We start from the raw sequence: 14886 nt of genomic DNA on the forward strand, positions 1-14886 counted from the left end.
CGACTTAACAGTACTGTGAAATCATTAATATTCGAGGTGTACTAATTTTCATGGATTTCGTGGTTGTGTCAATCCACGAAACTTAATCCCAACAAACAAGTAAAATTCCCATTCATTTTATGTTGTAAAGTTGAAATCCACGAAATTATATCACCACGAAATTTCCGTTTAGACCAAAACCACGAAATTTCATGCCCACGAAATTAAATGATTTTACAGTATTTGGTTAAGTTTGGTATGTAAACTGGTATCTCAGTACCCATTTATGGGAATGGATTGAACTTTCACACACTTATCAACTGTGATGAGCTGACATGCATGGTACAGGATTCATAAGTCTGTTTTACATTTAAAAAAAATTATGCCCTTTTTTGGACTTCTATATTCATTCAGTTGACAAGGCTGTTGAAGAGAGGAGCGTTACTGTCCTCCAACAACTCTTTGTTTCGTGCTGCAGCAGTGACATAAAAGATTTGCATATAAAATTGTTGGGAACTACTGGTCATATTGCTTTTGGACACAATACACAAAGTCGCTGTATGACCTACAGTTGTGCTGGTGTGACTATACCCACTAAAAACAAAGTTGAAAAAACTCTGCTCAGGTCTTTGGCATCTTCAGATGACCTTTCAGGGCAGATTATATAATTCTTGGCTTACGTTTTTAGCTCACTTGAGCATAAAGCGCTTGATCACTCGTTGTCGGTCTGATGTCCACACTTTAAAGAATATCTCCTGAACTACTCAAACAATATCAACCATACTTTGTAAGTTTGTTCCTGGGGTTGTCTTCTTTCAAAGCTGTTCAGATGGTTCCACTCTACTGCACATAGGGGAAAAATCTTTTAAACAACATGTCCTGCTACACCGCTGGTATGATTTTGAAATAATTTCATACAAATGCTCATTGGATGAACATCTACTAAGATTGTTTATATATTTTGGATCTGTCATGGAACATGGCTGCAAGGGGGCTAGCCCTTACAGAAGAAAAAGGCCTGCTGCGTACTCTTGCTGTGTACATACAGCGTATATGATGCGTACATGATGTGTACTGAATTCAAGGGCTTTAAATAGTACGCAGGATATACACCGCACATACACCGATAGTACGTTTGTAGTACACTTTTGACATGCAAATGAGCTCTGCCGCGTACTACTTGCTGCGTACATGCTGTGGACTACATAGTACACAGGATGTACGCTGGAGGAATTTAGTATGCGGGAAATAGTACACAGCATGTACGCGGCACATACACTTTTCACATGCAAATGAGCCTGCGGTGTACTCTTGCGGCGTACATGCTGTGTACTCCTGCGGCGTACATGTGGTGTACTCCTGGCCCGAGTCCTGCGGCGTACATGCTGTGTACTCCTGCTGCATACATGCTGTGTACTCTTGCGGCGAAACTGCTGTGATAATGTAAATTCCTTACCCCACCAACTTTCGTATGCAAATGCTGATCATTCGGACAGAAAAAAAACAGAAAAAAGATAAGTGACATGCATCAATAAGTATTTAACCTTACCAAAATAATGTAGATTGATGTTATCAAATAAATTAGTATGCTTTTCTTCATCCACTTTTCAATGAAATAAATCAATTTTTGTAGCATGTAATTTGGTAAACATTTGAAGAAAATGGCGTAACTGCATCAAGGGGAAACAACTTTAATGCAACTAAATATAAGTGTTATGATTTATTATAGACGTTGTGTGCGTAGTATGTATTTATTTTGATTAAAATCCATCTGAGAACAATCTAGGTCTGGAATTATATAAGCATTTATATACTTTTACGTCCGTAAAAAGTAGCGCACCAAAAAAATTTGGATTGATTTTTTCCAATGGGGCGAGCGCAATTAGCCAAAAACGTTCTGAAAATATACGAGCGGCAAATCCGATGAACAACTTTTTAATTCGGTGAGGCCTTAATGAGTTAACATAATGAGCATTAAAGCCTTTATAAAACATGATAGAATGGTATTTTGCTTAATAGTATTCAAATAACAGTGAGAGCTATTATAATTCTTCTCATTCGGGCGCTGTTTAGGCATTATCTTGGTAATTATTCATGTATTACAAAATGTAATGCAACGAAGTTCAAATAAGGCTTTTCAATTATCCAAGTTAGAAAACTCCAGGATTAATTCAAAATGAATAAGAAAATATATTTTTACACTGCATGCAAGGTGCAGCTCAGAAATCACCAAGATGTAAGCTTCACAAATGAACATTGCAAATAGTTTGGCATATTTTCATTGTTCAGAATACCGGTAATCTGAACTATTCTATGCTATTAAGATAAAAGTTACTCGGAAATCAAGTTCTTGCTTCAAAAAAAAAAATAAAAAAATGTACAAATCCTTCCTGCATGAAGTGTACTTCAGACTTTTACCTAAAAAATTCAAAGTATAAACACCAAAAAAAATTAACAAGTCTTTCCCGCGTATATGAAGTTTACTTCAGACTTTAACTTATAAAAAAAAAACTAAGTATAAATGCCAAAAAAATTGTACAAGTCTTTCACGCGTATATGAAGTGTACTGCATGAATTTCAAAGTATCTGAGGTGTACATGCAGTGTACTATTTTCTTATACAAGTCCCTCCTGCATACATGCAGTGTACTCCTTAAATTTTCAGAGTCTTTGCTGCGTACTTGGAGTGTACTAGTGACCTCCTGCGTACATGCTGTGTACTCGTCGAAATAGTACGCGGCATGTACGCGGCATGCTGTGTATGTAAAATGTACTCCTCTGGCGTACTACTGTGTTCGCGGCATATACACAGCAAATACGCAGCATGTACGCCACAGAGGCTTGCTTCTGTAAGGGAGGTCACTTTTCCTTATATGTACACTCAAGGACTTGAAAAACGCCCTCATCCATATATGTCATTATTGTAACTGGTCTGCAAACATTTTTTATCCCCCCGCCAAAGGCGAAGGGGATATTAGAAATGCTCTCCGTGTGTGCGTCCGTCCGTCCGCAACGATCCTTGTCCGGAGCATAACTCCAAAAGTACTGGAGAGATTTTCTTCAAACTTCATACACTGATAGAACACATTGGGAGGAAGTGCAGTGTGCAAAAACAATAACTCTGCCTTGCCTATTTTTTGAGATATTCCCCTTTATCATATTTTCTTTAAAAAATTTGTCCAGAGCATAACTCCAAAAGTACTGGAGGGATTTTCTTCAAACTTCATACACTGATAGAACACATTGCGAGGAAGTGCAGTGTGCAAGAACAATAACTCTACCTTGCCTATTTTTTGAGTTATTCCCCTTTATCATATTTTCTTTAAAAAATTTGTCCGGAGCATAACTCCAAAAGTACTGGAGGGATTTTCTTCAAACTTCATACACTGATAGAACACATTGGGAGGAAGTGCAGTGTGCAAGAACAATAACTCCAACTTGCCTATTTTTTGAGTTATTCCCCTTTATCATATTTTCTTAAAAAAATTTGTCCGGAGCATATCTTCTTCATGCATGGAGGGATTTTGATATATCTTAGCACAAATGTTTACCACCACGAGGCGAAGTGTCATGCGCACGAACCAGGTCCCTAGGTCTAAGGTCAAGGTCACACTTAGAGGTCAAAGGATACAAGAATGAAAACCTTGTCCGGAGCATTTCTTCTTCATGCATAGAGGGATTTTGATATAACTTGGCACAAATGTTCACCACCATGAGATGGAGTGTCATGCGCAAGATCCAGGTCACTAGGTCTAAGGTCAAGGTCACACTTAGAGGCCAAAGGTCAGATACAAGAATGACTTTGTCCGAAGCATTTCTTCTTCATGCATGGAGGGATTTTGATTTAACTTGGCACAATTATACATATACACCATCATGAGACGAAGTGTCATGCGCAGTTCCCTTCTTTAGAATTACTTCCCTTTGTTGTTACTTTAAATAGCTTTTATTGTAACTTTTTCATTACTAGTCGTAGGGAAAAATCGAGACCACTTTTCTGTAGTACAACATGCATGCTATATCCAATTTTGAGGTGTATTTTGACCAATCTCTACCTGATAAAGATTTTTGTATGGACTTTTTTTTTGTTTTTTTAAGATTAACTTCCCTTAGTTGTTACTATAAATAACTTATATTGTAACATTTTTATAATTGACTGTACGGAAAAAACAAGACCACTTTTCTGTGGTACAACATAGATGTTACTCTCCAATTTTAGGTGTATTTTATTATATATAAGGTATCTCTACCTGGTAAGGAGTTTTTTTTGTGGACTTTAAAAAACAAAAGACTTACAATGATTACTAAACTACCACAAAATTAACATTCCATTTGCAAATACAGCTGCTAGAGTAAAGAAATTGCTGCGACGGACATATGTTGTGACATTCTGGCACTCTTGTTCCCTGTTAGCTTTCCATTCCTTCTTTTTATAGTAGCCATATAGAACATCACAGCTATACTCTTCATGAAAATTAATAAAATTTAGCAGTTAACCACCTCACTACTGACTTATTCTTTCTTCCACATCTTTAAAAGCCCTGATGCGGACCACAACTAAACGTTTCTTCAAAGCTTTCCCCAAAATTAATACTTTCAGACACTAACTTGCCAGGAACTTTAGCCTTCAATTATAATATGCCCGACGGGGGGATTAGCCATGTGTAACATGGTTCTTGTAATATTTATTATTATTATGGTCCTGCTGTGAACTTATTTTTCTGTCAAGCATTTCAAGGGACATGTCACACAGTGTTAACATCACTTTTGTTTTTGCAGTATTTCATCAAAATTTTCCAGTGATGAGCAAACAGCAGTTGTCAATAAAGCTGACAAGCAGGTTGTTTGGAGTTTGAAACGTCTGCCAGGAAAAACTGAATGTATAGCAGAATTAAGGGTATGATTCTTGTTATAAAGTTATTTTAATTATCATTTAAAATGTGTATAGGATTTGATAATTGGAATGGGAGTTATGGCCCTTATTTTGTGGTATTTTGCAATTTCTGCATGGTAAGTGGTAGGAGAAAAACAACCTCTAGTTTTGTATGGTCTTTTTAAGGTAGTTCTGCATGTTCGGATCAAAATTTTTTCTGCAATGTAGAATTTGAGTAAACCCTTATTATTCAAAACTTAAGAATGTACTTAGAAAACTTGGCAAAAAAAAAATGATAGGGTCATGTGCTTGATTTTTTTTTGCTAGACTGGTTTGAAAAATTTCGGGCTGATTTTAAGACATTGTTTGTAATTATTTAACATGTCAGACATTTTAATATCATATTTCAACTTTAGATAGGTAGTAGCTGTGCTTTGTAATAAATTTACTCACCTTTACCATTAATAATGTCTCCCACCACACAGTGGTGTGGGAGACATGATGATTTACTCCTGTCTGTGCATCTGTCTGTCACAAATCTCTTGTACGCACTCACAAGTCGAACAGTTCTTATCCAATCTTCACCAAACTCGAACAATATATTTTGACAGTAAGTCGTCGGCCAGGTTCGATAACTAGCCTAATCGGCCCAGGCACTTCGGAATTATGGCCCTTGAATTACTGTAAATACTGATGCCAGTGCGTTGTTGACTCGGATACATAATGAAAGGCCATTTACTCCAAAACTTACTCCAGAACTATCAAAGCTATATTTTCTGTGAGTTAACAGTATATAAAGACAGACTTACTATTCAGATGATTAGGCAGTCATGGGAGACATGCACTTTTCTCAAAAGCAGCTCTAGTTCATAAAATGATTTTCATTGCCGTACGCCAAATCCAGGCTTTATTCTACGTTTTCCGGAAAAATAATGTCACGCCATTTTTATCAAACATGCAAAACTTCCTTAAGTTTGTTGACTTCAAGCCAATTTAAGTTTGAACACCATTCATGTGGAATTGAAGAATTACTTTAAAGATGGAAGCTATCAAGCTGACATATGGATAGTCTATCCGCTTGTCTGTGTCTGAAATAATTTGCGAACAGACTCTTTGGTTTTCATTAAACATTAAAGCTGGAAAGTTGCTTGGGAGATAGATTTTAGTTTTGCATGCTTTGTTGGCAAATAAAACATGGTTTTGAGTTCAGATGCGTAGTAATCTAATCACGATAATTACGACGCATCTGAATTTGCCAACAAAGCACGCAAAACTAAAATCAATTGTAGTTCTATCACGTTCGAATTACACCAGGAAGGGATATTAATCTAGAATTCTTTTTTAGGTGGAATAGCCAAAAGTAGGTCATTTTGCGAAACATGTTCTAATTGACAAGACAATACACGTAAAATCCTTCTTTGTTTATATAAAAGAAAATCTTAAAAGTGTTAGAATGTATGATTTAAATTTTGCTGTGTGACTTAAAACCCAAGAACACAACACATTCTGTTTTCAGTTGATCAACCAGGGAAGTGGTAAATTAAGTCAACAAGAAATTGATCCTGTAGTACTTGAGTTTGAGATTTCTGGATACACAAGTTCTGGATTAAGAATACATGGATTAAAGGTGCAGGGAACAGATAAGGGTCAACAGCGGAAACAGTTTGTAAGACTGATAACAGCTAGTGATTCATACGTGTTCAGAACTTTTTGATCACTTTATTTGCATTGTACCTGGTATTTTCTAAAAAGTGAGATATTGCAGTTGAGAGATGTAACTAGTGAGAATGGAAAGAAACTGTTGTAATTAATGCTGATTGATTACTCATCTTTTCCTGTGTCAAAGACTTGGGGATTTATTGGCTGGTATGAGACTTCCTCCACCCCATCTTCAAAGAAGAAGAAAACGTATATTGTTTTGTGCATTGTCAGTTGGTCAGGAGACCATTTGGTTTTCGACCATTAACTAGAGAATGCTTAGTCTTTCAATAGTCAAACTTAATAAGATGATTACCTGTGGTCAGTAGATGACCCTTATTACACTGGTTTTTCAATCCCAAGCAATAGGTAGAAAACTGGTTACTAAAAATGGAGCCGAGGAGTAACTCACTGAGAAAAAATGCTTTGTATAACAGTATGGATTCTCTCCCTTTACCAGGTTTGTTCCTTGTATCACTTAATTCCGAGTGTCAAAGCTAAAGATTATGTTTCAATGGCCCTTGTCTTTCCATACATTTGGGTTATGTTGGCAGTGGAATTCGATTGATCTGGATGAAAAGATTGAACATTACTGATACATGTTTCAAAAGTAACACCAAAGGTAGCTTCAATTTTGAAAAAGTATTTTGTGTTTAAGCTGTGGTCAGTAGAGATGAGTTGGTTCTTCTTTTTTTTTCATAATTTTCAAACCTTATCATGGTACAGTACGTGTAGAGTGTAATTTTATAAATCAGTTTGGAGACCAGTCTTAGAATACAGCCTTGCCATTGGTTAATTTTTAAACTTCACTCAAATATAACCAATCAACTTGCTTGAATTTGAGACTGGTTTCCAAACTCTTCATTTTAAACATGTTATTTACTGCCAGTCTATATCCATTTCCTTATCTGAACAAGTATTTGTAAGTCATTTTTCAATGAAAATCATTATTTTATTGTAGAATTTCTTTAATCACAGATTGTCATTGATGCTACTTGCATCTTTAAGAGATGAACTAAATGAAGGTTGTACATGTATTTTGTTTCAGTGGCTTAAACTACCCATAGCTCAAACAAATATACTGGTCCCATTGAGTTCAAGCAAACAATGTCCGATTGCAAAGGCATTCATAAAAAGCTTGTTTTCTGATCCTTTGCATTAATTTGATTGCCAATTTATTTATACTAATTTGTTTTGATTGTTATGAAAGCTTTGATTGTCATTTTGTTTGGTTGTATGTATGTAATTTATATGCATAATAATATGTAAGAAATAATGTTTAAATAAATAGTGCTCTGACAAATAGATGTTGCCTTTTTAAATGCAAAGACTGGTAAATATTTCCAGCCCTGTTATTAAATTTCAAAAGTCACAACCTTCAACCAAAAATTCATCGCATTTATTTTCATGCCAAATTTTTAATCTTTCTTAACTCCGGGCTGAAACAAACATATGCTTCTTGCAAGCCATGAAACTTTTCCCCCTGTAATCTTCTTCCGAATATTTATTGCAAATCATTAGATCTGGTAGGTACTTGATCCATTCATGCTACAGGAATTTTACTTTTCAATCATGAGCTGACAAGATGTTTTGATGCCAAATTTTGATAAGTTACGATAAGTTTAATTGACTTATCATGAAGAGTCCAGATTAAGTTGTCCTTGGGATGGATCAGAATTACGAGAGATTTTGCGTATTGTGTAGAATGTTTTCACTAATTAGCAGGCTTCATCATTTAATTAGGGGTAATAAATCAAAGGAGTAGTTTTAGATAAAACTGCACATGCAAATATGCATTGCAACCTTGGTTAGTAAGTCCTCTTTGATTTGTGGTCCTAAAATGACGTTGTTTTGGCAAGTTATCTAAAAATAAATTTTACTTTTTTATCACTGTGGAAATGTACTTTTCATTTTTCTTCGAAGTCATGTTTAAAACAACTTTTCAGAGTTTGTTATATTTAGAGGTTAAAATTTAAAAAAAAATAGGTATTCACACAGACACAAATTTCTGAACAATAATTGTTACTCATTCTAGCTTAACTTGTAATTGAGAAATGTCCATCATGTATTCATAACTTTACCATGACATTAGGCGTTCTAACTGACTAATCAGAGAACTGCATTTTCAAACACCGGCCAGTTTCCACTGGAGTAAAATGTGGTAATTTTTACAATGAACAGAAAGTGACTTTGGAAATAGATATCACACTATTTTAGAAGTCAAATCAGATTTTTGACTTCACATGCCCAAGACCATGCTACAAAGTGCAAAACTTCGAAGTTTCATTGAAAAAAATATGTGGATTTCAATACTTTGATTTTAGTTAAATTCTACACATGGAGTCTATGATAAAGTCCGAGTAAAATGTAATCATTACCCAAGTGAAATTAGTATCATTCCGCAATGTTTTGGACATGTTAAAATTATTAATAGTAACATTTTATTGAAAACATTTTGCCAATAATTTCATGACATTTATTTTAGTGCTTGTTTCCTTTATACGGAATAACAAGTGCAAACAAATTTGACATTTGACTTCCATGCATAATAAGATTATGCATTGCAAGTGTCCATTCTAACATGCCCGGATTTGTTTTCATATTAAACAAACAAAAAAGGCTGAAAGTGTGACTTCATTATGCAATAAATTCTTTGTAGTAATTGTCATAGCGGCAAAGTTTGTAGCACTGTGCTGAAAATGAGTACTGGGAAAACAAATGGGCAAAGTTTTGAAGCTTGTTGTGTTTGAATTGATATAATACATCTCAGTGATTTTATTTTTGAATAAAATAAGTTATTGCCGTTCAGATACGTATAATTATATCTGCGTCCATGTGATATGATTTCCATGCATTCGAACTCCAAACACTGATTTTGTTCAATGATTAAGATAACTGTTTTGTATATCTTATTTCTTAATTAAGTCCACAATGTTTCAGATCAGATTAAATAATAAAAGGTGCAATTAGAACTCCAAAAAGCACTGAACAAAATCAAATGAAAAAAAAAAGGTTTCTGGTATACATTATTGCGTGCAGTATAAAAGGGTAGAAAACTTAAGATACAACGACAGCAGAAAATGCATAATACAACATGAAACAGAAGATTGATAAAAAGAACAACCACCCTAGAATGGTCAGTCACCAAGAAATTAAGGCAGTTGCGTGATAAACTGGTTTATGTTATGTCAACATCACAATTGCCCTAAATGATATATTTCCCTGCTGTGATCACATTTAGTTGACACCTGACTGTCAGACAGAAGGTAAAAGAGTTTAATGTAGCACTGTTGCAGGTGATTCTACAGGAAATCTTAATAAAATCATTACTATATTTTGTTTTTAATCCCCCGCCGTGGTGGAGGGATTATAGGAATGATCTGCGTTCGTCCGTTCGTCCTTCCGTTTGTAACAAAATCGTGTCCGGTCCATATCTCCTAAACCCCTTGAAGGATTTTCATGAAACTTGGGTCAAATGATCACCTTATCAAGATGATGTGCAGAACCCATGAGTCAGCCTTGTCGGTTCAAGGTCAAGGTCACAACTCAAGTTCAAAGGTTTGAGCCTGCCATTTTGTGTCCGCTCTATATCTCCTAAACCCCTTGAAGGAATTTTATAAAACTTGGGTAAAATGATCACCTCATCAAGACGATGTGCAGAACCCATGAGTCAGCCATGCCGGCTCAAGGTCAAGGTCACAACTCGAGGTCGAAGGTTTGAGCCTTCCATTTTGTGTCCGCTCTATATCTCTTAAACCCCTTGAAGGAATTTTATAAAACTTGGGTCAAATGATCACCTCATCAAGACGATGTGCAAAACCCATGAGTCGGTCATGCCGGCTCAAGGTCAAGGTCACAACTTAGGGTCAAAGGTTTGAGCCTTCCATTTTGTGTCCGCTCTATATCTCCTAAACCCCTTGAAGGATTTTCATCAAACTTGGGTCAAACAATCACCGCATCAAGGCGATGTGCAGAATTTATGAGTCACAACTGAAGGTCAAAGGTTTGAGCCTTCCATTTCGTGTCCGCTCTATATCTCCTAAACCCCTTGAAGGAATTTTATAAAACTTTGGTCAAATGATTACCTCATCAGAATGATGTGCAGAAATTATGAGTCAACCATGCCAGCTCAAGGTCAAGGTCACAACTAAGGGTCGAATGTTTGAGCCTTCCATTTCGTGTCCACTCTGTATCTCCTTAACCCCTTGAAGGATTTTCATCAAACTTGGGTCAAATGATCACCTCATCAAGAACTCATGAGTCAACCATGTCAACTCAAGGTCAAGGTCACAGCTGAAGGTCAAAGGTTTCAGCTCTGTATCTCCTAAACCCCTTGAAGGATTTTCATGAAACTTTGGTCAAATGATCACCTCATCAAGATGTTGTGCAGAATTCATGAGTCAGCCATGTCAGTTAAAGGTCAAGGTCTCAGCTAAAATCAAAGGTTTACCCTTTCACTATCTATAGCAGTGGCGGGGGATTTAGCTGTCTTTCAGACTGCCTTGTTTAGCAATATAGTTGTACAGTAAAAAGTGAATGTGTATTTGGTAATGTTAATGCAAATTTAGAAATCATTTAGAAGTAGAAATAATTAGAATTGAAATGTTTCTTTTAAATATACTGTACATGTATATTCACTGTCCATGTTGGAAATATTGAATGAATGTTCGAGATTTCATGATCATGCAAGATGATGTAATTATCATGTGATATAGATAAATGATGTTTTGTACTGCATACAGTGTCCAGACAGCATGTTTGAAATGCTTCTGCAGATTATATAGCTCGTAAAAGTGCCTGTTGATCCACCGCAGACATCTACCAGATCAGTCTGCAGTCTCTGAAAAAAACCCACCATTCAGCTACAGGAAAAAATATCGCACAATGGGTCTTGTAGACTTTGAGAAACTTTCTGTCTGGTGGCTGTGATATATTTCGAGCCGTGCCATGGGAAAACCAATATAGTGGCTTTGCGACCAGCATGGATCCAGACCAGCCTGTGCATCCGCGCAGTCTGGTCAGGATCCATGCTGTTCGCTAACGGTTTCTCTAATTGCAGTAGGCTTTAAAAGCAAACAGCGTGGATCCTGACCAGACTGCGCAGATGCGCAGGCTGGTCTGGATCCATGCTGGTTGCAAACCCACTATGTTGGTTTTGTCATGGCACGGCTCATACAAGGTTAGCCTGCAGCAATATAATGCTACCATATTTGATACTGTGTCATCTGTCGGTTTTGCTGTAAGACAAATACTCTTCAACATGAATCTATATTTTGTTAAAAATGAAGGTAAGAAAATTGTTGAAAACAACTTGCAGGTTATATTTTAATGATCATTTAAAATGGAAGTATCGGACAGATATTAAAAAGAAAAATCAGCAGGTTTTGTCTTTCTGATGTGTTGAAATTGTTTTCCAGTTGTTTTAGCTTAAGAGGAAGACAATATGTAGGTGCAATCTTAAAACAAAGTTTTAGCAACCAAATCTTCTATACAATTTCCATTTATAAATGTTTTATTATATACCACGAGTGAAGGCAAATAGTGTGGACTGTTGACTGTCAAGCCATTCAATGCGTTGTTTTATTGTGTGATGTCAGAAATTAATGTTCACAGCTTTTTTATATTGACTTTTTGACTTGTTATTTCAGTAAACATATCTTAAATATAGACCAGTCATACAGCACAATGGACTGGAGATTTATATAAGAGTCGTGTAATAATTTATTATATATTACTTTTGCGTGAATGCACTTATTGACAGAATAATAAAATTTAATTCAAATAAACAATAATATGCACTAAGCAGCCATGCCCAATTTTCTTTTTTATGATGTGATCTATGTAATTTACATACATTAACTGTCTAAGACAGGACTATAGTAATCTCTGGTAAACAAATGTATTTATTTATTTTATAGCCTTTGCCCCTTCTACTGCTAATGCGTTTGAGCTTATTTGGTTATTGGAGTTTGCAGTTGAAGGCAAAAGTGAAGCCTATTAGTACTTCATGCAAGAAAAAATAATTTTCGTTTCAAGAAGACTAATATGAAGAAAATAGTTCCATGTAGGTAGAAAATAGTTTCATGTGGGAAGAAAATAGTTTCATGTAGGAAAAAAATAGTTCCATGTATGTCTGTTACCACACCTGTTTCTCAAACAATAACAAGCTACACATGTTGTGTTTTTATGCATACTGGAAGACTTTAACAAACCAATCAAATTTCAGTAAATCTTTCAGAAAATTTCCTCTGACTAAATGGGTCACTGCCAACCTAATTTGATTAGAGATAAGCTTATAAGCCAAATGGTTTGTGGAAGATGGTTGTTGTGAAGATATGACAGAATGATTTCACTAGGAGAAGGGTACCGTATCTGGTCTGGAAAACTCCCCTCCAGATTTATATGAGAATGCTACTGTTTCATCCACCTTTCGGTTTGTGAAAATTGAGCTTAATTTTGCAAGATCCAGATTTACTTGACCATTCAAAAAGTATCTCTCACTAGGGATGGGTAGTAAGATCTTTATTTTTCCTTTCAAAAGTGTATTTTAATTAATTGATTATATCAGTTTTATAGCCTTCCACGTATTTTTCATTTTTTTTAAGTTCTGACCATTTCTGATTATGACTAAAGTGACTTTCATTTTACCACAAAGCTCAAGAGTAGCTTGTTTAACTAATCGGAGAGCTTATGATTTTGAATGAATTCACTTACTTTATGAAGTTTTAGTATCTTATAAGAAACATAATTGAGCCGCGCCATGAGAAAATCAACATAGTGGGTTTGCGACCAGCATGGATCCAGACCAGCCTGCGCAGTCTGGTCAGGATCCATGCTGTTCGCTTTTAAAGCCTACTGCAATTAGAGAAACCGTTAGCAAACAGCATGGATCCTGACCAGACTGTGCGGATGCGCAGGCTGGTCTGGATCCATGCTGGTCGCAAACCCACTATGTTGATTTTCTCATGGCACGGCTCAATTATGTTCTTAGTTGTATGCAAACAAGACTACAATTGGAATTATTGAACCTTGTGCACACAGAAAAGTTAACGAAAATCACATACACTTTTTAGCTATTCATAGACTCCAGTTAGCTCTTTAAAATGTAAAAGTATGGTATCAAGGTATATCATATTATTATATCTAAATCAAGATAACTAGTTCCCTTGCTTTTGGCTCTGGTAAATTTAAGGGTGGTGATTTTATGTCTATGGTGCAGCCTTCTCCCATTTTATTGGTGATAAAACTCTTAACTTTGCATTCTGGGTACTGCGTTTCATATAAAATATCGCTGAGAAACATTTTTTTAAAAATGTTAAAAGTCAAAAGTTAGATGAAATTCTAGAGATTTCTGAGGATTTTTTATTAAAAAAGTATTGGTATAAGAACATTTTGTTTAACAAACTTTGTGGATAAGTTTATCTGTGGGGCAAATCAAGTTGTGTGGAAACAGTAGTTACATATATGAGTTAATTTAGTGGTTGTTTTTTTAAGTCTTTTTTTTCTCTTTCAGGTAGACAGAATGAAACATAGTATAACTGACTGCAATTCCAGATACTTGAATTATGTTTTATGTTGGTTGTTTTTAACATGTGTTCTTTTATATTTTGGAACAGGTTTTTGTTTTGAATTTTTCATGTTAATGTTAAACATCTATCTATTACATAGATTTAAAATTTTACCAAGATAATGTTTAAGGTAGACCACACATACAATGCATTAAAAAGATAGATGGTTTTATAATATAAGATACCTGGCAGTGTGGAGGTCTCACATACCAACTTCTCCACTGGAATAAATGTGCGTACACTAATACCAATGTCTTCAAGGGTGTTAACTGCATTTAAGGTGCTAGCAAAGAAGGGCCAGTTTCATCCACTATACAAAAAATGAACTTGATGAACTTGTGGTTAATCTACTCTTGTGCATTATATTTTTATATGTTTGTAATGGGTTTTGAACTGTCAACAACGAATTTTGTATCTTCTTCAAAAATAGTACACATTCAGGGGCTACATCGGTCTTGTAAATAGGGTCCATACAGTTTTTGCTGGTGTATTGAAACGTCCGCACAAAGTTATGTAGTAAGGCACATGATGGACAATAACTGAAGTTTTTAATTTTAAAGGGCAATAACTCAGATGTAAATGTATAGATTCTGAAAAGTATCATCCAGTTAATACGAGTATTAAAATGTAATATTCTACCAAAATTTATATACTAAGACGAAAGGTATCAGCAAAATTTTAAGTTTTAACCAAACCTGGGGCAATAACTGCTTTAGTAACAAAGACTACTAAGCCTACAGAGCATAAAAATAAGGACCAAAAGCTAGAA

The 14886-nt window shown here is 35.4% G+C and overlaps 1 protein-coding gene across 2 annotated transcripts in view; it reads left to right on the forward strand.

The window, feature by feature from the left end:
* The window catches only part of LOC123535709 (AP-4 complex subunit mu-1-like), a 48744-nt gene extending 40892 nt beyond the window's left edge, over positions 1-7852 (forward strand). For both annotated transcript variants that reach the window (XM_053549563.1, XM_053549567.1), the window contains exons 12-13: positions 4758-4875; positions 6368-7852. In XM_053549563.1, coding sequence (XP_053405538.1) covers positions 4758-4875; positions 6368-6565 — 316 coding nt within the window. In that variant the 3' untranslated portion in view covers positions 6566-7852. The remainder of the gene's footprint in view (positions 1-4757; positions 4876-6367) is intronic.
* Positions 7853-14886: the final 7034 nt, after the last annotated feature.

The sequence above is a fragment of the Mercenaria mercenaria genome, chromosome 1 (assembly GCF_021730395.1).
Source record: "Mercenaria mercenaria strain notata chromosome 1, MADL_Memer_1, whole genome shotgun sequence".
Lineage (NCBI taxonomy): Eukaryota > Metazoa > Mollusca > Bivalvia > Venerida > Veneridae > Mercenaria > Mercenaria mercenaria.